This window comes from Triturus cristatus, chromosome 11 (genome assembly GCF_964204655.1).
Source record: "Triturus cristatus chromosome 11, aTriCri1.1, whole genome shotgun sequence".
In the NCBI taxonomy this organism is placed as follows: Eukaryota; Metazoa; Chordata; class Amphibia; order Caudata; family Salamandridae; genus Triturus; species Triturus cristatus.
The window spans coordinates 325,022,176-325,046,204 of record NC_140594.1 but is presented as its reverse complement, the minus strand read 5'-3'; the positions used below and the strand labels follow the sequence as shown (position 1 = coordinate 325,046,204).

General features: G+C 44.5%; 1 protein-coding gene across 2 annotated transcripts in view; it reads left to right on the top strand.

Annotated features, from left to right (window-relative positions):
* LOC146784136 (stonustoxin subunit beta-like) overlaps positions 1 to 24,029 on the top strand; it is a 172,437-nt gene that overhangs the window by 66,332 nt on the left and 82,076 nt on the right. For both annotated transcript variants that reach the window (XM_085634954.1, XM_085634955.1), the window contains exon 3: positions 13,143 to 15,167. In XM_085634954.1, the coding sequence (XP_085491080.1) occupies positions 13,143 to 15,167 (2,025 nt within the window). The remainder of the gene's footprint in view (positions 1 to 13,142; positions 15,168 to 24,029) is intronic.

Here is a 24,029-nt window from a genome sequence, read left to right as displayed (position 1 = left end):
AGACTGCTGACCCACCCCACTCTGTGACAAGGTGTCAGTGATAGACACACAGTCCTGGGCACTTCAGGGATTAAAACTGAAATGCCCAGGACCAAGGCTATCACTGGCACATTGGGGGAGGGGGAGGACCTAAAGGCTTCTTGCCGAGCTGAGGAGGTCCCACCCCCTGGGCTATGGCATCTTCAGCCCAGAAATGTTCAGCACAGGCATCCAGGCGCCTGCACATTTAATATTTGCACAAGAAGGGGGGTTGACAGAGTGCACTCCAGTTTCCTTTTCATGGACTTTCTTTTCATAAACTTTCACTCCTGTGTTTGAGTCTAATTGCGTGCTGGCCCGGAAACATGGTCTGCCCTAAGCCACGTGAATAAGAGAACATTTCTAGAAGGGGCGAAAATTCACCCTGATACCGGACGCACAGCGTACGTTAAAGCATAACTCTGATGCCAAGAATTCGTGCTACAGTATAAGGCCTGGATTGGCATGTCTGCAATGTATAAGGATATAGTGGAAATACGTAAGGTGCCTCTCATGTGAGAAGAGGAAAATGGATTAATATTTGAAAATTTGACAAAATTGGAATAAAAATGATGAAAATACATGAATTCTTGGCATCAGAGTTATGCTTTAACGTACGCTGTGCATCTGGTATCGGGGTGAATTTTCGCCCCTTCTAGAAATGCCTGCACATTTAACGCATGTCTAGCTCCTAGCTGCCTTACATGAAAATAAAAAGTGTCTGTGAGGCTGACCTTTTACTCAGCTGGACAGACGCTCTTTATTTTGGCCAAAAGGTGGGGCCCTTCTTCCCTTAAGCACAGGTCGCTACTGCCCAGGGCTCCCTTACATTGGGGGATAAAACCAGTTCTGCCACCCACCACATCTCCCAAGTTCAAATATACATCGCTGGCTCAGAGATTTACCAACTCTGGCTCAGAGGACAATAGGTTGCCTCTGGACCCAGGAAAAGTCAATGGGTTTCAATTACTGATAATTTAGCAGGGATTAGCCACCTGGGCAGCTTTACCATTACCAAGTTTGACTTGGGGGTGCCTACTAGGACCTCCTAGACAATTAGGTCCCAGCTAGAGTAGGAGGGAAAACCTTTTTTGACCTTGTGTCAGGATCTTACCTGCGTGCCAGAATCCACAGGAGCAGAGGACTAACTCCTCAGTCTCTCCGCAGCTGCCAGTGGGAACAAATGGTCCACACTCACACCCACGGGGGGGAAAGGGGAATGGGAATAGAAAAAGAGAGACCGCCTCCAGAATCAGGTCTCTGCCAACCTCCCATTTCTTTCCTGTTCTTCTGTGTATGTAGATGTGGGTGTGTTCTCTGCCGGAAGCGGTAATGAAGACACCTGTAGAGTGAATGGAAGACAATTACTGCCTCTATCCTACTCTTTTAACTCTTGTTCTGACTCATTCCACACACTCCTTCATCTACCAGAGTCACTCGTAGGCTTGCTTCGCTCTATGAACGATTCTGTATGATTATTCCTGAACTTGTGCTGACCTAATTCCAAGCGTGCTAGTAGAAGCTAAAGTAGTCGCACTGTCAGGAATAGAATCAGATGATTGGTGGTATAAAGATTCACTACAAGTTGCCATGAGCTATAGTAAATTTCAAAAGTGAAAGTCAATACAAATATCCACTGCGTTCTACATTAGCTCTAAGCTTACTGTCCTTTAGAAGTTCCTTCTGCGATAGCGAATGTTTCTTCAGGGATTCGGCTCTTCACGGAAGCTCATTCTCCTCAGAAAATCTCGAGACACTAATCTATTCACAAATGGGGAATACTCTAGGTGTGTACACACCACTCTGCGAGGGCGGAGACCAAAAATCGGGAATTTACAAATAGGGAAACACTAGTTGAGTGAGCTCAATATCGGACCACTGCTCCTTCTCCTCAGACTACAGTTGAATTGAGCAGCTCACAGAGCGAGCGTACCAGCGGAACACTTCTGCTCAAGGACAGAGGCAAAAGACTAGAGCGCTGATGTTGGGCACTATGGAGGCTGCCATCTTGGATCGTCTTTTGCCCAGTAAGGGCGATTGCAAGCAACAATCTCCGAAACAGCAACCAGAGACGGGGACGCCAGGAATTTCTGCATCTTCTAAGCTCAGGTGGAATTCTAGTAATGCTGGCAATCGATTTCCTGACACCTTGTCAGGTAGGAGAGTGGTCAAGAAGCTTGGTGGCAGCTAGGGCCTGTCATCCTGAAATGGGGGCTTCTGTGTAATTTTGCAGTAAGGAAACGATGAAGAAATGCAAAAGGAGGTAGGGGTACTGCAAGAAAATGGTTGGTATTAGGTAGTAGAATTCCTCCAAACACTGACTAGTGCACAGGATAAACCTTGTACCACCAACTCCTCAGTCTAATTCGGGACCAGGGAAGACTCCATATGAATAAGATGGCCCTGCAGGAAGAAGAATCCTGACTTCTGACTCCTGGCTCCTGCAGCAAGATGGACTCGCACAAGTAATCAAAAACTGAACCCTGTTAACACAGAGGAACTGGAATTGCTCTCCAAGGGTCTAGTGGTTGAGCTTGTGCTTATCTGCTTCAGGGATGCAAAAAGCAGAAGAACTCCTGACTCCAAGAGGGCCTAACTGACTAAAGAAGACTGGAGACTGCAGAAGAAGAGAGAGCTCTGATGCCCAGAAGCCTGCCCTGAAAAGATAAGGATTGCAAGTCTGACTGTAATACTCCTTACCAACAGTTGGAGACTACGGGCCTGATTTATTTATTGGCAAATGGAGTAATCTCCATTGGCCTGGTGGAGGACTTTACGTCTGCCAGGCAGAGACTACTCCTCCCACCAAATTTATATATGACTGTTAATCTGGAAGTCATTTATGAAGCATTGTCAAGAACCACTGTGATGGTAGTTCCCGGCATTGCAGTTTCCTGTCTGGTACAGTGCTCCGTCAGCCAGACAGAGCCCCTTACCAAACATTTCCTTTTTTTCCCCAAAAAAACCCCTCTGAAATAGGATTTTCTTTCTGAAAATAAAAAAGAAAATGTTCCCCTCACCATGGGGGTCCTCTCCCATGGTGAGAGGAGCATCTATCAAATTTCATTGCCCCTAACCACCAGGGTTTTCCTGGTGGTGAAGGACAGAGAAAACTGACTTGTAATTCCGCCCATCTAAATTAAAGTGGGTGGAATGACAGGTCAGCCTCTCACAGCCCTTAATCCACAGGGGACGTCAGAGGGGATTAATTTCAGCAGAGACAGTGAAGCATCCACCATGATTAACCCTAACCCATTTTGACAGAGTATCCTTACTGCCAAGAATTAAATTGGGTCAGAAGGTAAAAACTTGGAGTGGGATAACCCGCTTTGTGTATTGGACCTTCATCCCACCACAGTAGGCCTGAAAATGAACCTAGAATCTGCTCCACCACAAACTGTTGTTTTACCATAACGCTTGACTTTTTCTAGACACTTTTTGCCTAAAACCATTAAATATTCACATCTCTGGTTCCCTTCAACCTATTTTGATAGTGTATTTTTGCTCATTAAATTTTTCTATGTTCTATCTTAGTTTGGGAACTTTATTGTGTTGTGGTATTTACTTTAAAATTGTTGGCACTGTGTGAATTTAGCACACACATTTCTCTAGAGATTGCCTGTTTTTTTTCATAGCTATGAGGGGTTGAGCAGAGATTCTATCAGAACTGTGTTTTGACCTAATGTGATTGGGTCTATTGAGTTGGTAGTGGTGCCCTATTCCTTAATAAGTAACCCCATTTCTGACTTTAAGGGTTCATCAGGAGATTAACTGGATTTACTACATGAGATTATGTTAGATTATTTTGTTTAATCCATTACCATGTTACATTCTAAAGAAATATAATGTGGTATTGTTAGAAACTGGGTTACTGACTGACTATTGTGTGAGCCCTGGTCAACCAGAACCACAAGCCTAGTCAGGGAAAGGCACTCGCAAACCCCAAATTAACCTGTGCTCACCCCTGTTAGCTTGGCACAGAGCAGTCAGCCTTAACTTAAAGGCAATGTGTAAAGTATTTGTGCAACACTTCAAACTGTAAAACAGTGAAAACACCACACATTAAGATCCCACACCAAGTTAGAATAAAAGAGCACAATGTATTAAATAAAACAAGACAAGAACAGCAAAAGTCCAATCAGTAGAACTGAAGTTATGAATTCTTAGAGAATAAACTGCAATATAGCACCTAAAAACAGAAAGTGCAGCCGCAGCTATCTGGTCATGCTGGAGTTGTCAGACTGCATTGGAGCGTGGGTCGAATACAGTGCCATATTAGTACCGCTGAAGTTTTAACTTTACCTGAAGTTTACCTTTACCTGAACTTTTGTGCCAAGAGTCCCCTTCAAGTTGGAGAGGATGGGGGGTAGCAGAGAAAGCTTTGCTGGCAGTGGTTGGCATGGCACAAAGGGTGTCACGGACAGGCAGAATGAAATTTGCCTTTGCAGTCCTTAACCCCTTCGCTGCCAGGCCTTTTCCCCCTCCTGTGCCACACCTTTTTTTGGCTATTTGGGGTAGTGCGCGCTGAGGCCCCTGTAACTTTTTGACCACATAAGGTATCCACGCCAAATTTGCGTCCTTTTCTTCCAACATCATGGGGATCATGGGGAAACTAGCTGCAAATAAAAGCATCTGGGTTTTTTCCTGCAAATGTTATCAAAAAAGGGTTTGTGGGGCTGAAATCACCATTTTCCCAGCTTTTAGGGCATACCAGTCTTTTGTCAGAAACCCAACATTTTTTACACAGTTTTGGCACTTTTCTGGGACATAGCCTATTTTTCTATATTTTGTACTTTCGACCTCCTTCCAGTTAATGGTAGAAATGGGTACAAAAGCAAAAATGGATCCTGGAAAGCTATACATTTTAGAGAAGTAGACAACATTTTGAATTCAGCATGGGGTCATTTGTGTAGATCCATCAAGGTTTCTTTATAGAAACTAACAGTTAAATATAGGATACATTGAAAATTAGTTGAAAAAAACAGCCTTTTCTGTCAACGTTTTCACCTGTAACTTCTTCTAATTATGACAGCTCTTTGAAAGCAATACACTGTTACATCCGCTGGACATTACTGGTTGTGGGGATATATAGGACTTGTAGGTTCACCAAGAACACAACGAACCCAGAGCCAAAAACCGAGCAGCAACTTGCAATGTTTTTTTATTGTGTACCGGGTATTTAGTAATTATTCTGTAAAAATGTGTACATGGAAAAATCGGTATGAAAGACACCTATGTATTTCTGAAATGGGAACAAAATATAGAGTTTAGAAACAGTAGATATTTGCACATTTCCGAAATTGGGAATACTCATACTAGCATGAGAATTTTCAGTCATTTTTTAAAATGACTTCTTTTTTACACAATGTCTTTCATTTGGAAGGCAGAAATTCATCGAAAGTCAATAGGTAATAACAGTTACTTTACAAATCTGAATTACCCTAAGTCTCCCTCAACAGGCAATGGTCCTAAACGTAGTGCGCCTCACTACGTTTTGGACCCTTGCCTGTCGCGGGTACTTGGGCCTCCCACACGAGTGAGGCACCGTTTTTATTGGGAGACCCGGGGGAACGCTGGATGGTAGGAAATTTGTATGTAAGAAAAGGTTTTCCCCAAAAGGACTTTTAGGCTCAAGAGGGGGGAAAAAACAAAAATTAAAGAGAAGTGACCTCTTTGACGGCCTATATTTAAATCCCTACATTCATATCTTGCATACTAATCTTGCATACAAACACTCATACCACATACAAATCACTGCCAAAAAGGAAGAAAACCAATAAGAAAGTGTACAACTGGGAAAATCAATTTGTCTAAAAACAATCAGAGAGTTTTCATATTTGACTGTAAAGTTTACAGAAACATATTTACTATACTATTATTCTTAATTCTGAGTATGTCCAGATGCGCTTTCTTGTCCAGTTGTAGCGATGCTGGTCTACGCACGTTTCGGTGAGCGATAATTTAAATTCACCTTCATCAGGACCAATAGAGATTGAAAACTTTTCTGTGCACAAGCGAGGGGACAGATCTCTGCTAAAGGAGAGTCGTATTTTCAAACTTTTATAGTTCTGTTACCATCCTCAGCGACTCTTCTTGAGTGATGTGGATCTCTTGTTGGATTAATCATACAGACTGTTAGTTTGACACGAAATGTAGGTATGGTCATGCCTGTATACGTTGTCTCCAAATAAATTGATTTTCCCAGTTGTACACTTTCTTATTGGTTTTCTTCCTTTTTGGCAGTGATTTGTATGTGGTATGAGTGTTTGTATGCAAGATTAGTATGCAAGATATGAATGTAGGGATTTAATTGGCCTATCGAGGGGCTAAATATTTTGTGCTTATGTCATTTTAAATATGTCCAACTGTAATAATTTGTTTTTCAGTATATTTGGGAATTATTGGAAACTATAACACTGAAATGAAATGAAATGTTTATAATCACTTTTTTGATACAAAAAAATGCTTTTGCTTACCAAACAAAAAATAAACAAAGATAAAAAGTAAATAATTGTGTGTGTATACATTGTATTTTGGAGGTCATCACTGTAGGTGCGCATGTTTATTAAAATTTAATCAGAGTATTTGCCAGGAAAAGAAAGAAATATAGGCCGTCAAAGAGGTCACTTCTCTTTAATTTTTGGTAGGAAATTTGTGTCAGCCCGGTGATGCCACAACTTTCCCACACAAAAATGTGGGAAAAAGGTGATTTTTTTCTGCTAAATTTGAGGTTTGCAGGGCATTCTGGGTAAGGAAACGTTGGGGGATCCACACAAGCCATACCTTCCTGGAATCCCCCGGGTGTATAGTTTTCAGAAATGTGTGGGTTTGGTAGGTTTCCCTAGGTGGCCGCCGAGCACCGGGCCAAAAACCCAGGTGACCCCCCTTGCAAAACCAGGTTGTTTTGTGGTAGGCAATTTTGATGTCGCCTCAATATGTTTTGGGCCCTTGCCTGTCGCGGGTACTTGGGCCTCCCACACGAGTGAGGCTCCGGTTTTATTGGGAGACCCGGGGGAGCACTGTGTGGTAGGAAATTTGTGTCAGCTAGGTGATGCCACAACTTTCCCATACAAAAATGTGTGAAAAAGGTGATTTTTTCAGCTAACTTTGAGGTTTGCAGGGCATTCTGGGTAAGGAAACGTTGGGGTATCCACGCAAGCCATACCTCCCTGGAATTCCCCAGGTGTCTAGTTTTCAGAAATGTGTGGGTTTGGTAGGTTTCCCTAGGTGGCCGCCGAGCACCAGGCCAAAAAACCAAGTGACCCCCCTTGCAAAACCAGGTCGTTTTGAGATAGGCAATTTTCATGTCGCCTCACTACGTTGTGGGCCCTTGCCTGTCGCGGGTACTTGGGCCTCCCATACGAGTGAGGCACCATTTTTATCGGGAGAACGCTGGGTGGTAGTTAATTTGTGTCAGCCAGGTGATGCCACAACTTTCCCACACAAAAACGTGTGTAAAAAGTGATATTTTCAGCAAAATTTGAGGTTTGCAGGGCATTCTCGGTAAGGAAACTTTGGGGGATCCACGCAAGCCATACCTCCCTGGACTCCCCTGGGTGTCTAGTTTTCAGGAATGTGTGGGTTTGGTTCATTGGACCCCCTTTGCAAAATCAGGTTGTTTAGTGATAGGTAATTTTGATGTCTCCTCAATAGGTTTTGGGCCCTTGCCTGACGCGGGCACTAGGCCTACTCATGCAAGTGAGGTACCATTTTTCTCAGAAGACTTTGGGGAATGTGGGGTGGGTGGAATTTTGTGGACCCACGCAGATTCCAGTACTTTCCACCACAGAAATATGAGGAAAATGTGTTATTTTGGACACATTTTTAGGTTTGCAATGGATTCTGGGTAACAGAACCTGGTGAGAGCCAGTCAAGTCACCCCATCCTGGATTCCCCTCGGTGTCTAGTTTTCAAAAATGTACAGGTTTGCTAGGTTTCCCTATGTGCCAGCTGCGCTTGGGCCCAAAATCCACAGGTAGGCACATTGCTAAAAAAAAGTCGGAGCCCAGTGGGCTTTCTGCCACCCTGGGGGGGAATCGGGGAAGGGGGTTTCATCCCGATATGCCCCTAAAGGGGCAGAAAGACTGTGGCTATTTTGTGTGGGGGTATTGGTATGACCATTTTGGGCAGCCCCCACGCATAAAAAAAGCCTGTGTACTCGCTGGCGCCTAGTGGGCTTTCTGCCCCCCAGGGGGCAGATCATGGGCCACTGCCACCCTCTTCCCTCCCGGGGGGGCAGGAAGACTGGAATTTCTCTGGGGGTGGGGTGGGGGTATTGTCATGCCCATTTTGGGGAGCCCCTACCCCTACACTAATAAAACAAAAAAATCCATAGTTCCTAGTGGGCTTTCTCCTGGGGGGCCAAAAGACTGTCATTTTTGTGGGGGGGAGGGTGGGGGCATTGGCGTGCCCATTTCGGGCAGCTCATACACTAAAAACAATTGCGCAAAGAAAATCCCTATTGGATAGTGGGCTTTCGCCCCCCTGGGGGAGCAGAAAGGCTGTAATGGTGGCAGGGGGGTGAGGGCATTTGGGTGTCCATTTTGGGCAGCCCCCACCCTAAAAAAAAGCACAAAAAAAAATCCCTCACATGAAGTGGGCTTTCTGCCCTCCCCCAGGAGCAGATTGGGTGCTACTGTCCCCATCTGCCCCCCAGGGGGGCAAAAAGGCTGAAATGTTGGCGGGGGGTTGGCGGCATTGGCATGCCCATTTTGGGCAGCCCCCACCCTAAAACAAATAGTGCAAAATAAAATCCCTGGCATTTAGTGGGTTTTCTGCCCCCCCCGGGGGGGCAGATTGGGGGCTACTTCCCCATCTGCCCCCCAGGGGGCAGAAAGGCTGTAATGGTGGCAGGGGGTGGGGCCACTGGCGAGCCCGTTTTGGGCAGCCACCACCCTAAATAAAAACCACCACCCTAAATAAAATTGCGTGAAAAAAATCCCTGGCGTCAAGTGGGCTTTCCGCCCCACCCGAAGAGGCAGATTAGGGGCCAATGCCCCATCTGCCCCCCGGGGGGGTAGAAAGGCTGCAATGGTGGTGGGTGGGTGGGGGCATTGGTGTGCCCATTTCGGGCAGCCTCCACCCTAAAAAAAACCTTCTAAAAACAAATCCCTGGTGTTTAGTGGGCTTTCAGCCCCCCCGAAGGGGCAGATTAGGGGCCAATGCCCCATCTGCCCCCAGATGGGGCAGAAAGACTGTAATGATTGTGGGGGGGCATGGGCATGCCCATTTTGGTCAGCCCCCACCCTTATTTATAGATTCTAAAAAAAATCCCTGGTGTCTAGTGGGCTTTCCGCCCCCCCGAAGTTGGCAGATTAGGGGCCGATGCCCCATCTGCCCCCCAGGGGGGCAGAAAGGCTGTAATGGTGGTGGGTGGGGGCATTGGCGTGCCCATTTTGGGCAGCCCCCACCTTAAAAATACCTAAAAACAAATCCCTGGTGTTTAGTGGGCTTTCTGCCCCCCGAAGGGGCAGATTAGCCGCCACCGCCCCATCTGCCCCCGGGGGGGAGCAGAAAGACCGTAATAATTGGGGGGGGTGGGGTGGTGATCCCCAAGCAGGGATCCACTGGGGAGGCATAACATTGGAAAGGGGAGATTTTCACCTTTCCAACGATACCTCTCCCGTCTTTCTACGTGCTCAGGGGGCTGAGATAGCCCCCTGAGCACGTAGAAAGTGAAACTGAAATGAGCCTCTTGGCTCATTTCAGTTTTGGTTTCACTGTAATGATGTCGGCGCAACGTGCGCGCCGATCGTCATTACAGGGAAAGCAGGGGGGGACTCGGCAGCTGGAGAAGCTCTTCCCCAGCTCCCGAGGCTATTTTGCGTTAAAGGAAATCCCTCTGGTGCTCGCACCAGAGGGATTTCGCAGGGGATGCCTCATGACGAGCTGGACTCGTCATGGGCACACGAGAACTGTGTGCCATGACGTGTCCAGCTCGTCATGGGCATTCAAGGGGTTAACGGCAATCGATCCTTGCTGTGCTCACTCTGATTTTCTGTGTCCAGCTCCTCCCTTCCATCCTGCCAGTGATGGCCCATCCAGTCACACCTAAGCTCCCATTGTGTGTGGGTGTCTAGGAGGGATACACAAAGCCTAACTGCCAACTAGGCCCTATCATGTGACAAAAGACAGGCTGCAGGCACCAAATGTCTAAGGCAAGAAAATACCATCTTTCTAAAGGTGGTATTTTCAGATATGTAATTAAAAATCAGACTTCACTATAAGTTAGAATTTTAAATTAGGATTCATTCCAAAGACACCAAACATGAACCAATTTTCTCTTCCTATTTGGAAATTACACTTATAAAATGTAATAAGTGGACTCCAATGTTATCCTAAGGGAGAGATGGGCTTTGCAGTGGTGAAAAACAGATTTATGAGGTTTTTACTACCAGGACATGTAAAACTTAAAAGTACATGTCCAGCTTTTTAAAAACACTGCAACCTGCCCTTGGAGCTGCCCAGGCATACCGTAAGGGTGACCCATATGTACTGGAAAGACAGGTTTAGACCTGGCATATGGTTTATTTTACCAGGACGAAATGGCATTTCAAACTGCTCACACTCCCTGCAATGGCTAGCCTTAGATATGTTTACAGTGCTACTTAAGTGGGTGGCAGGTTCACTAGTGGCAATTAATTTAGAGGCTTTGGGCACATGTAGTACCACTTTACTAGGGTCTTCAAGGTAAATTAAATAGGTCAATTGGGGATAAGCCAATGTTACCATGTTTTAAGCAGAGAGCACAAGCACTTTAGTACTGTTAGCAGTGGTAGAGTGGGCAGAGTCCTAAGGCCAGCAAAAACAATGTCAGCATAAGTAGGAGGTCTATAGGCAAAAAGTTAGGTAGAAACCATGCCAAGAATGCCAGGTCTAACATGTATTATATATATTTTTTTCTTGTATACCTTGTGTGAATAATCAAAAACCAAGATGGCTGAATAAATATAAAAGACATGAAATTTGAGGAGGGCAATTTAGACTCCATCCGTTACACATTATCATTGCACAATTTCCATTTGTAATTTGACATTGTATCTGCTGTGTGCCTTAATAATAACATGTATGAACATTTAAATGCATTAATGAAATGTATTTATTGAGAAACTGAAGCTTTATACACGTGTGCACCACAGTTCTTTTGAAATGCGTTCAAGTGTTCATGAGTTACATTTATATTTCAAGTTATATTTGCATAAGTAAACTTGCATTCTTTATTTCACTTTTGCATTTATTTCGAAAGTTATATATGTGCATGTCTAATCCTATAATTGAAATGCACATTGAATGTTTATTTAAAGTTAGCCTGACTACAGGCCTTAACCGAAACTTATTTTGCCTTGCTTGTTGTTCTTTTCCTTGCAGGTGTGTTCTCATTTCACTAGAAAAAGGAGTATTGTTGTTTGTACTGGTTTCTTGATAGTAAGGCCAGAGAAGAGAAATCTTGGCAAGAAACGTGAAAACTTAATGAGAAGATGAAGCCTCCTATTCATTGAGTATTATGAACAGGGGGATGCTTAAAGTTACATTAACTTTCCAAGTTCTGTGGGATGGGAAAGTCTGGTAGTGTTCCAAATGCACACCCGGAGGATTTTGCTGTCGCTGTGATTAATTTGCATCTTGTCCTACTGAGACTGAACCGATTGCGATATTTCAGTTTGCCAGCTATAATCTTGTATATTTTTAATATTCTCTTGACATGATCATATATTGAATTGTCTATTAATTGGCAATAAAACTATTACATTTTCATTAATGATTCATGGTTCTTATTGTGGGGCCAAATGGGCTTCACGAAAACTGAGTTATTTTATCATTGTTAACGCCCTTGTTTAAGATCCATCCGATAAGACATTGTAAATCACTCACCTGCGCACTCTCAAAACCTTTTGCTTGAGTGTTTGCCGGTATGCTTGCTGCTCCCACTGCCTGATTGGGACATGATCAACGATAGATGTCTCAAAGGCAGGTGCAATGCCTCTCCTCTTTTGGAATATAGATAGCCAAGGCCTGCAACATAGATATAAAGTAGCTGTAAGCCCAGAAGGTTCCGGGTAGACTAAAAGAAGCAAGATATATGGACGAGCAGTTACTAGAACAAAATAGTCAAAAGTTGAACTTTTTAATTTGAGACTTGAGTTCTCCCCTTAATGGTAGCCTTCTTGGTAGGCAGATGGGGCAAGACTTGGGGTCTTGTTAGCTGCAGTCACATGCAGGGACTGTAGTGCAGGGGAGGGCTGTAAGCCACTTAAAGTTAGAGCATACTCTTAGGAGATTGCAGTACTGTCCATTGCACACACCGCCACTACCACTGCACACATATGCTATGTTCACCAATTTGTCTATATAGTGTGTCCTAATCAAATAATTTTTTCATGGATTACATAGCTTGATGTTTTATTTTTTCTTACTTGAATTGTTCTCTGAATTGTATTTGCATTGCACATTAGAAGTGCTCCAGATGAGGGATTGTTCATTCTTTAGCCATCAAAGTTAATAATGCTGGGTATCTTGTTTCCCCGTCCAAGGGTGCGAAGTTAACGATGTTTCTACACAACGTGTAAAATGCTGGTGTAGTAGCGCTTGGCTTTGCCATGGGACTGCATAGGTTCACCTTTGCAGATGTATTCTATAATGGTACAATTTAAATTCCTGTGTTAAAGGTAACGTATGGTAAGTTATTGTCGTTCTCAAAATCTGCTCACAACTAAACAATTTCTAATGTACCTTGCATTGTACTGCACACAATATTGCCACATGGTCAGCAGATCATGGATTCCTGATTTCTCCTTACTCGGCACTGCATTTGAATAACCAACTCCAGCAACATTTCTAAGCTGTTAATTCAGTGCTTTACTTACCAGTGCTTTAGAGTGCACTTTCATTGTGCGTACGAAGTAGCAACCGATCACCAATGTGGATTAAATATTTTCCGTTCAGTCCGCATGGTATTCACCTTCAATAAATCACCTGGCATAGCTCTTTAAAGTGAAATATGTGAACCATCCTCATGTCAGTCATCCTCATTTGAATCACTTTTTCTGTTCATCACTACAAAAAGTGGTGAAATCAATATAAAGTGTTATTAAGCTTTCTTACAATTTGTTTTTATGTTTTTCCAGGATTGACTCTATGGGACAAAGCCGCCATAAAGAATGACGTGCGTGAATCATTTCAACCAAACACAGAATTTCAAATTGTGGCCTCTGACTCCATGGACGACAAGGCTTCCTCCCTCAATGTTTCTGCTTCTTTGAAGGCTAGTTTTCTTGGTGGTCTTATCGAGGTTGGTGGGTCAGCTAAATACTTGAATGATAGAAAGAAATCCAGAAACCATGCCCGGGTCACCCTCCAGTACTCCGCGACCACAAAATTTGAACAACTGTCTATGAATCATCTTGGGCCAAAGAATATTCAGTACCCCAGTGTGTTTGATCAGAAGGATGTGACTCATGTTGTCACTGCTGTGTTGTATGGAGCAAAAGCCTTCTTTGTGTTTGATCGTGAGGTGTCTGCCTCTGAGAGCATGCAAGATGTAAAAGGTACCTTACAGATTGCTGTGAAAAGCATACCAAGCTTCTCAATTGAAGGGGAAGGATCACTTCAAATGAATGAGAAAATTAAAGAAAACATGAATACATTCAACTGCACCTTCTGTGGGGATTTTGCTCTTCCATTCAATCCTGTGACTTACCAAGATGCAATCAGAGCTTTCTCAACTCTTCCATCTCTTGTTGAAAAAAGTTCCATTCCAGTAAAGGTCTGGCTTCACCCAATAAATGACTTTGATTCTAAGCCTTCTCAGATGCTGCGCACACTTAGCGCTGTACTGATCGATAATGTCCAGGATGTGTTGGAGGAACTGAGCTACTTCGACATGGAATGCAATGACCTGCTGAAAGAGCCCACTGCCACCACCTTCCCTGATGTGAAACTGAAGATAAAAACCTTCCAAAAGAATTGCATGAACTTCCGCCTGACTTTCCAGAAGGAGGTGGCCAGACTTTTGCCCGCTATCCGTGGAGCCGGAGAAGAGGAAATCGCACTAGTGGACCTGTTAGCAGCCAAGGAGCAGTCCCCTTTCAGCACGCTGCGACTCACTGAGTTCCTGGAGGCCAAAGAGGAGGAGATTAATTTTGTGAACGCCTACTTAAAAGTGCTGCAAGGCATCAAGATGACACCCACTAACAGTGAATTAAATCAGGTAAAAATAGATCCCATGGTCGACTGTGTGTTTTCATTCACCTTTACTTCACTGCAGGACGAAGAGCCCTATCTTAATGAGCAAAAACAGTGGCTTCAGATGCAGTTTAAAAAAACATCTGACCCAACACCAACCAAAGCAGCCATTTCCCAAAAACTCAAGCGGTGGTTCAGTGATGAAGACATAATCAGAAAGAGCCGAGTGACTGTGAGGGCATTCATTGACTTTGAAAAATGGAACCAAACTGTGCCTAATAGGAAGCTTCAGTTCACTGTGTCTTCTCTACAAGATCTCAGTAATCCAGGAGTGTCAATTTACTGGTATGAAGCAGCAAAGGTAAGAAGCAGAGCATTTGAGCCACCAAAAGCAAACGTTCCGGTTCTCAACACAATGACCCATGATGGTGTACATTTTACTATTCCTATATCGAATGAAATTAAAGGATACAGGGTGGAGTACAGGAGCAGAGAGGAGGATAACTGGACAGTGGCAGCATCAACCAGCAGCAAGGAATCTGTCATAGTTACCAGATTAGTGGCAAATTCAGTGTATCAGTTTAGACAATCTGCAGTTTACAATGAGTGGTTTAGCTTTCCGAGTGACAGCTCTAACTTCTTGTCTACACGTCCAATTAGTCCACCCAGAAAACTTGACGAAGTGAAGGAGAAAGCTGGCGTTATCACCCTGAGTTGGCTGGAACCTGCAGTCATTGCAACAGGCTACCGTCTTTCTGAATACAAGATTGAATACAAGGAGCAGGCTGAACAAGCAAGCCAAGATGGGAAAGAGAAGTGGATTGAGCAGAAAGTTCCAGATAAAGCCTTAAAGAGTTCCATTGATGGGCTGAAGCTTAATACTCCCTACTGTTTCCGAGTGTCTGCCCTCTGTGAGAGTGGCGAAAGAAGTCTCCCAAGTGAAGTGCGAGTCTGCACGGCCACTCAAGGTAAGACCACTGAGCACTACTGGCTTTTGGGTACTATAACATCCCTTTCAGAAAACGGTGCTTACTTCTTTAAGAGTTCATATAATGTGTTTACCTGAGATATCTATGTATAATAACCAACAAAGTGCCGTGCCACTGGCTGTGAAGGAAGCAGTATCAAGTCTAGAATGAATCGAAAGCTTGCACAAATGTTACATTTTTTTATTTATTATTATTTTTATGGACTTTATAAAGCATGGGCCTAGGTCCAAGGTGAAGTCAAGTGCTTTAGAAATGCATTTTGCACTGAACCAAGCACTTCTGATAGAGCGTGGTGGTGTACATATCGTATCATAGTTTGTGGGGTCCTGTTGAGATTGGTTTACATATATGTTATGAGGCAGGTGTACCATCATGTAATTGAGGTAAGTACATTGTACAGATTTGCTTTTACTTCACACATATGCACATTCTGAGTTATGGTAGTGGAGCCTGATGAAGTTACAAACAGTAGGGACATCCAGCTAGATGTATCCAAAGGGTGTCTGGCAAGTTTTCCCCTTTTAAATAATTTTTGGACCAAATGGTGAATTATAAAGCAGGAGTTTACTAGCAAAATAAAAAAATCCAAAGGTTTTGCAAACAGTTTTTAAAGGGCACTCATTAAGTCTTCTAAAACGTCATTGTCTTCTGAGCAAGCCCAACAATTTCAGGTGTTTGCTGGAGTTTCGTTCTCAAAACATATTTCAAAACATAAGAAACCAAATTATGCAATTTAAATCACTGTTTTATTAACAGGTTGTAGGCTTTACAGACAGTTCAACTAATATTCGATTGCAGTTTGACATTGCCCCAATAATTTTCAAAAAAGTATAAAGTATTTTCCATAACTTCTATCTTCCACTTAGTTCATATTTCTATCCTATCTCTCACAAGTAGATTATCTCTCATTTAGTATGACTGAGAATCTACTTGGAAGAAGAATAGGAAATTGAAATCTTACACAAATGTTAAAATCACAAATCTCAGACAACAGAGTTGTCCCTCGAGTTAGACATATTTTCTAGGTCCAGTTATAGGCTTCACCAATCTAGTAGGCTAAAGCTTAGTAGAAAACAATATATCAATATAGATCATGAAATGCCAGTGTTTGTGATTATGGTTGCTGCTTGACTAGGGCTGATACCCTAGTCAAATTCCAACTCAATTTCTGTCAGGGTATGAAGCAGACAAACCCTAATTTAACCTGTGGTCACCCTCTGGTAGTTTTGCACAGAGTCAAATTAGGCTAAATTTAGAGGAAATGTGTAAATTATGTGTGCAATGCTTCACACAGTAAAACATTGAAAACACCACACAAAAAGATTCCACACAGAATAGCTCTTACATTAATAAGTAAAACAAAACAAAAACAACAAAAATCCAATAAGTAGAGCTTGAGATATGAATTTTTAAAGACTAAACTGTGACCTTCGGATACCTGGTCACGACGGATTGGGAAAAAAGTCAAAAGTTCAGGCTGACCGAGATAGAGTGAGAGACGAATATAGGGATCCAGTGAGGCCCATTGAATAAAAGTACCTTGATTCTGGCTGCGTCAACGTAGAAGATGTGAGCCGCAGCTGGAGCAATGTCTCAAACGTCAATCCACACGGTGAGGGCAATGTGCCACTCCTGATCCGCGCAGCAGCGGCGATGCATCTGCTCCAATGAGCGAAGAGCTGCAATGCGAAGATGTGTTGTCATCGTCGAGAATGCCGTCAATGGAGATGTGGTGACCCGGTGAAGCAGTGCTTCTAAAGGCAATGTGTCGGGGCCAATCCATGCAGTGAGGGTGATGCCCCATTTCTTGTCATGCAACAGGAGCAATGAGCTGGTTACGATCCATGCAACAGGAGCAATGCGCCGGTTCTGGTCCATGAAACAGGAGCAATGCGCCTTTCTGATCCACGTGACAGGAGCAGTGCACCGTTTCCAATCCACGCAACAGAGCCGATGTGCTAGTTCGATAGAGGATGCATGGGTTTTTCTGAGGGAAGCACCTTATGCCTCACTTCAGTCTGGGGTAACACCAATGGTTAAAGTAAGAAAATGCAAACTTTCTAAAAGTGGCATTCTCAAAATTTCAAGTTAAATGTGACTACACCATAAGTTGTGATTTTAAATTGTGATTATAGAGACACCAAACTTGAAAAGTCTATCCCTTCACAGCTGGGAATTACACTTTAAAAATTTAATAAGGTAATCCCAATGTTATCCTATGGGAGAGATAGGCCTTGCACCTTTGTCTGAGTTTTAGGTGGTTACCAGGCCATGATGGTTTCAATCTTGGCCTGGAGGGGCTGCACCTTGCCTCCACCTACCAGGTGTCCCAGCTGCACCACGAACCCTACCAAATATGGCACTTGCTGGCATTTATAGTTGTGCCTGCTGCTGGGCCGAAAGCACCTCACAGAGGTGATGCAATTGTCCCTCCCAGATGGAACTGTAGAGAGCAATGTCATCTTTGTAGGCAGCACAACCAGTCTGGACCTAGTTAGCCAACCTTTGGAATGCAACAGGGGAACTTTTCAAGCCCAAGGGCATCACCCAAAAATGAATGTGGCCCTCTGGGGTTGAAAATGCTGACCTCTCTATTGCCCCCTCAGAGTGATCTGCCATTACCCTGATTTCAAATCAAAGGTACTAAGGAAATTGGTAGTGCGCAGCCTGTTGATGAGCTCATCAGCTCGAGGGATGGGGTGTGTGTCAGTCCTGGTAATGGAATTGAGTCCTCAGTAGTCCACTAAGAACCGGAGTTCCTGGTGTGGTGCCCAGTGGGGAAGTCTTCACTAGCAACACCACAAGGCTGAATAAGTGACTATAAGGATGGCTCAATCACCCCTAATGCCAACATCTTGTAGATTTCCTCCTTGATGCTGACCTGTCCTGCACCCCGTCTCACAACCTGTAAGTTTTGTTGTTCATCTGTGGACTGTCTCTATACAGTGCCCTAAAACATATATGTTGGCCACAGGAAGACAGTGAATTGTCCTCAGGTGAACAAACATAGTCTTGGGGATCTAGTCATAATGGTAAATATGGTTATAATCATACGTTTTTGAGCAAATTGACCTTTTTTATGTTTTCTGGAAATCAATGGGTGTTTTTTGCCGACATACATGGGTTTATGAAATCCACACTTGTGTAAAATCCCACTCAAGAGGTGGGAAGAGTATGTTTAAGGCATAATTTACCATTAAAGTTTTAGAGCGCCCAAAAATGTACAACTTTGTGTGCATCTCCAAACTTTGATCCAACCTCTGTCCATCCTGAAAATAGTTGGAGATTTACTCCTGCCCACGGATACCGTATCAACCAGCCGCGGCGCGCCCATAGAAGGCACCAGGTTGTCGACCTACCAAGCCTGCCCCCATCACCAACTAGCTGGTGACATGGTGTTACACTTTTTTATGAAAATGATTACTCGTTTCCAAATTAAAGTGCAGCATCATGCCAGCAGCAAAGGTGGCTCCACTGTTTCTCTGAACTGCGCGTGTGTCAGGCGGTTGCTTTTTCAGCCCACCTGGCACATTTTCAATACATAGCCGACATGAAGCACTTACCTCGGTCAGTGCAGCATGTCTGCAAATGAGGCTATCCTGGCTTCCTATCAGAAGCCAGGCTAGAGAAGGAGGGCCGTCTTCCAGCCCTATCCTTGCATCTGATGGAGCAGCTGCACGTGTTCCAGGCCAGGACAAGCAAAAGCAGGGCAGCTTCTGCTTGTACATTGTGGTGTCCGTTACTCGGTGAGAGATAGATTCTTGTGTGTGTGTGCATGCATGTATGTGTGTTTGTGTGTGTGCATGACTGTATGTCTGTGTATCGCATGACTGTAAGTGCATGTGTGCATGACTTTGTCTGACTGCGTCTGTGAGTGCCAGTGTGCATTACTGTGACTGCCAGTGTGCATGACTGTGTGTGTGTAACCAGAATTGCCGACTTTGGATCTGGGAATCGTCTCGAATCCCATCATCGGTTCAACATCTTGTGATCCTGGGTAAATCACTGAATCCACCCATTTCTAAATAAACCCACCCAGTGCCTAAAAATATTAACTTGGCCTTGTGTAATGTCACTGGCGATCTCCTTTTCATCCCGATAGGCTGACTCCATTCCCCTGTGACTTCAAGTAGTCCTCAGGCAAATAATAACAACAGATACTACCAGACAAGACAAGTAACAAATCATAGCTAGCACATATTATTTATTGAGTTTTATATAGCGCTGGCTAGACCAGGAGGTATCAGAGCGCTTTACATGAAGACCCACAAAGTTACACAATTATATCAGTTAACAGGTTAAATAAGTTACTAGTAAAACATTTAAAGAGCATAGGAGGAGAGATAAATGGAGCGTAGAAGGGTAGGGTGAAAGAGTAGGAGGGAGAAACGACTGTGAGGCGAAAGGAAATCTGCCCCAAGTCCGGCTGGGTAGATGACGGCCTAGGGGGAAGACCACGGCCCATCTCCTCTTTAGCTATCAGGTAGCTCCACCGGGCCATGGCCAAATAGCAGGGTCTCGGTTAAAAAGCAAAACATTTTAAAGAGCATAGGAAGATGAGAAAAGTGGAGCGTAGAAGGGTAGGGGGAAGGGAAAAGGGAAAAGGGTAGGGGAGAAAATGACAGAGAGACGAAAGAAAGTCTGCCAGAGTTCTGGCTGGGTAGGTGATGGTCGAGGAGGAAATCCACAACCCAACTCCTCTCTAGCTAACAGGTAGCTCCACTGGGCATCGGTCAGCTAGATAGCTCTCAGCGGTCTGCGGAAGATCCCAAAGTTAAAGTCATGTTGGGTGAGCCAGGGGGGAGTGTGGTGGGGGAGCACCCCTAGCCTCGCTAAAGTAAGCTCAAAGAGCCAGTCCAGGGAGTCCGGTGTGGGTGGAGGGGTTTAGTCCTTTTGTGTGAAGGCCATGACGAGGTCGGGCACCCATGTAGTTTGAGATCCCTCAATTGCTGCAACCTGATGATTGTGGCTCCCACGGCCGCCATGATGGAGTCAAGCATTCCCTTCCGCAAATGGATTCTCCCCTGCTTGCGACCCCGCAGGGGAAGCTCATGAAAGACAGAATACTTGTAGAGTGGCCCAGGCTGTCGGGGTTTTTGCCGTGTATGGGGGGTACTAGATGTTGAGATTAGTTGAGGAGGAGAGGGGAGGATGGCCAGAGTGTGCTTGGGTGATGTTGTGGGGCCGTGGGTGACTGTCACAAGCCAGAGGTGTTCATCAGGTGACAATCAGAGCTTTTGCCACCCATCCAGAGTTCGGGAGTCGTTCTGCTCAGAGCCGATTCAACCGGCCACCATTTTGTCCTGGTGGTGCCTCTGTGAAGTGGAGACCTTTCAATTAATGACCTTGTCTCCCTACGGCAGCATAATGATCAGTACTGTCTGAAATAATCGTGAGCTGAGCGCCGTGGATGAATTCCGCCCCAGATCTCCGGCGGCAGTTCAAGTGTCCCGCAAAAGGGGGGGAATCAGGGTTTCACAATGCCAGTACCGCAGGGGGGGGATCACCAACCAACTCCTTGAGGAAGCTACCCCCAGGAGATCAGCCGACAGGACTGCGCTACTGTGGGGTGAGGGGGACTACCACTGGGAGTTCAAGTGGAAAGTAAGCCGCATCACGGTACCTGGCTCCTGTCCTCCCACGTAGATCCCAGGGCACCATCTTAGCTCGCTCCCATACGGGGACTCCGCAAGACATTACGTGGATGATCGGGATCACAGAAAGGAGATTTTGAGCTCATTGAGATCAGGCAGCATTCCGATTGTAGGAAATATGCATCAAGAGGGAATTTGATTGCGTTGAAGTGCCGCTTCGGATATTAGAGAGCGGGTCCGCCATGCAGCTTCAGTTAAGAGTGGCCATCATGGTCGCTAGCTCCTCCTCCTCCATACCTTCTGGAAATTGTTTCTCTGTCCAAGCCTGCAGGCCCACGTCTTCTCCTTGTGCCTCATATAAGGACCTGATGTCTCCAGGCCTAATAGAGATGCAGGTGAACTGACTGGCTCCAGAGACTCACATTCAGTTGTAAATAGAGAGGAATGCTTTGAGGAACTGTAAAAGTGGCCCTAAAACGTATGCACGCTGCTACACAGAAGCAGAGTGTACATTTTAAGGATTTTATGGAGGGGTTTGTGGACGAAATTCAGGGCTATTGCTTCGTAGCCACAGCTTGAGGATGATATGACATTTTTAGATCTGGCTGAGACATCACCTATTATATGTAAAATATACATAGAGTGGGCTTTGGCTCAACTCAGAGCTGTATATACCCCTCACCTAGTGCAATTGGCTCAGTTGTAAGAATAACCACATGTGATATGTGGCCATTGAGTTCCATTTGGAAATGTGGTGGCAAAGTTGCTAAAGCGCTTCCAATATGTGTAGATAAGGGAACTGAAGTACAGGATCACACAAAGAGCCAAAGTGACGAACCTGGGATTCCATGCATGATATTTACCATCATGCTTTCTCAAATTTGCTCATGATGCAGCATTTGCCCACTCTTTATTTGAAATAAATTATTGAGTGGAGAACCCCCCACAAATCCCTCCACAATGTCGGTTGGGCTTGTTTTCTTCCTTCTCACCAGGCATCACTCAGACAAAATTTTAAGCATCACCACTTTAAAATGTCACCAGCCACCACTGGTAGCAGCCTACCAGGGGGCATATTATCAAGGGCTGGTGATAACATTATCGCCGGGAAACAGCCATTACAACGTGTTTTTTTCCACGCGTAGCCATTACATTGCATGCGTTACAACGCATGCGATGTTACAACGCATGGTAAAAACCACGCATACCATTACATTGCATGCGCTTTTACAACACATGCAATGTAATGAGTAATGGCGGCTATCCAAGTAGTTGTGAGGAAACTGAGGCTGTTTCCTCACAACTACGTGCACCGCCCCACGAATCAGGAAGGAGGAAGCAGCAACCGGGAGCAGAGACGGCGACGCTGGAGAGGAAAGAGGTAAGGGGGTTAGTGTAGTGGTTTAGGGTTGCGTTAGTATTTTAGGGTTTAGTGTAGTGTTGTAGTGTTTGTTTAGTGTAGTTCATTAGGGTTTAGGGAAGTGTTGTAGTGTTTTAGGGTTTAGGGTAGTGTTGTAGTGTTTGTGTAGTGTAGTGTAGTGTTTTAGGGTTTAGGGTACTGTAGTAATGTTTGTGAAGTGTAGTGCATTAGGGTTTAGGGTAGTGTTGGTGTAGTGTAGTGTTTTAGGGTTAAGAGTAGTGTAGTGTTTTAGGGTTTAGGGTAATGTTGTAGTGTTTATGTAGTGTAGTGTTTTAGGGTTTAGGGTATTGTTTTAGGGTAGTGTTGTAGAGTTTGTGTAGTGTAGAGTTTTAAGGTTTAGGGTAGTGTAGTAGTGTTTGTGTAGTGTAGTGTTTTAGGGTTTAGGGTAATGTTGTAGTGTTTGTGTAGTGTAGTGTTTTAGGGTTTAGGGTACTGTAGTGTTTTAGGGTTTAGGGTAGTGTTGTAGTGTTTGTGTAGTGTAGTGTTTTAGGGTTTAGGGTAGTGTTATAGTGTTTTAGGGTTTAGGGTACTGTTGTAGAGTTTTGTGTAGTGTAGTGTTTTAGGGTTTAGGGTAGTGTTGTAGTGTTTGAGTAGTGTAGGATTTTAGGGTTTCGGGTAGTGTTGTAGTGTTTGTGTAGAGTAGTGTTTTAGGGTTTAGGGTAGTGTTGTAGTGTTTGTGTAGTGTAGTGTTTTAGGGAAGTGTCGGGGGGGTTGTGCAGGGTAGTGTAGTGTAATTGTAGGGAGAGGACTGGGGGTTGGGGGAGGGATGTGCAGGGGTAATGTAGAGTCACTTACCTTGAAAACTTTAACCACGAGTATAGCTTTACCAGGCATACCTTTGCGTTGTAATGGCATGCGTGGTAAAAGCATACTTGTGGTAAAAGTTTGCGATGTAATGGCATTTCGTTGTCATTGACATCGCGTAGTAATACCCGCGTTGTAATGGCACGCATGGTATTAGTATGCGATGTAATGACATACATCCATTATCGCCGCTTTAGCGTCCGTTTTAGGGCGAAAAGCGGAGTTAATTTTATTGCTTTATTAACAAGGACACGCTAGCGCGTGTTTCCTTGCCTTAGTGCCCGGTTTCCTATCGCCTTGCCTCGCATCGCTAATGAGATGCAAGGTAGGCGTGCCCCTTCCAACTACATTATAAAATATCGCTAATGGTGCTTTGCTGTATTTACAACGAAGCCCCGTCCGGTTTAGCGCTGCTGTTTTTGCGCTAACTGGGCCTTAACGCTGGAATTTAACGTCTGTTAAATTCCAGACGAAGGCATACCTGACATGGGGGATGGATTGTGTGGCTAAGACCACAGGCCCTATCATCAAGGATATCGGCGTTTTCCATTGAACATCGCTGGAAAACCAGCGTTGTTCCATGGAAAACTGGCGATATCCACGCTATTGCTGGAATATTTATCGCCATAGCGCTGGGTGTTGTTAATACAGCGCTAACATGGTGATAAGTTCCAGCGATAGCTGGCGATAGGAATATTCGCGCTAAGAGCGGTCAGCGATTGTTATCGCTGCCGCTTGATAATATGCCCTTACGTTTGTAAGGATAACGGTTCCACCTCCCTTCATCCCCGCAATATTTGGTGATGATGTGAGGAAAGGCTTTGCTTCATGGAAACAAACGTTCCCCTCAAAGAACAAAAAAATACAGGTTTGCACAAAAAAAGCTCAATCCCTCCTCTGTTGACTTCCCCGTGATGGAGAATTCTGCTTTGGAAGAATAAGAGCCATTTAAAAAAGTCACAGGGCGTTCCTAGAAGAACGTCTGGACATTTGTGCCTGGTACGGATTTCCAGGCGAACTTTT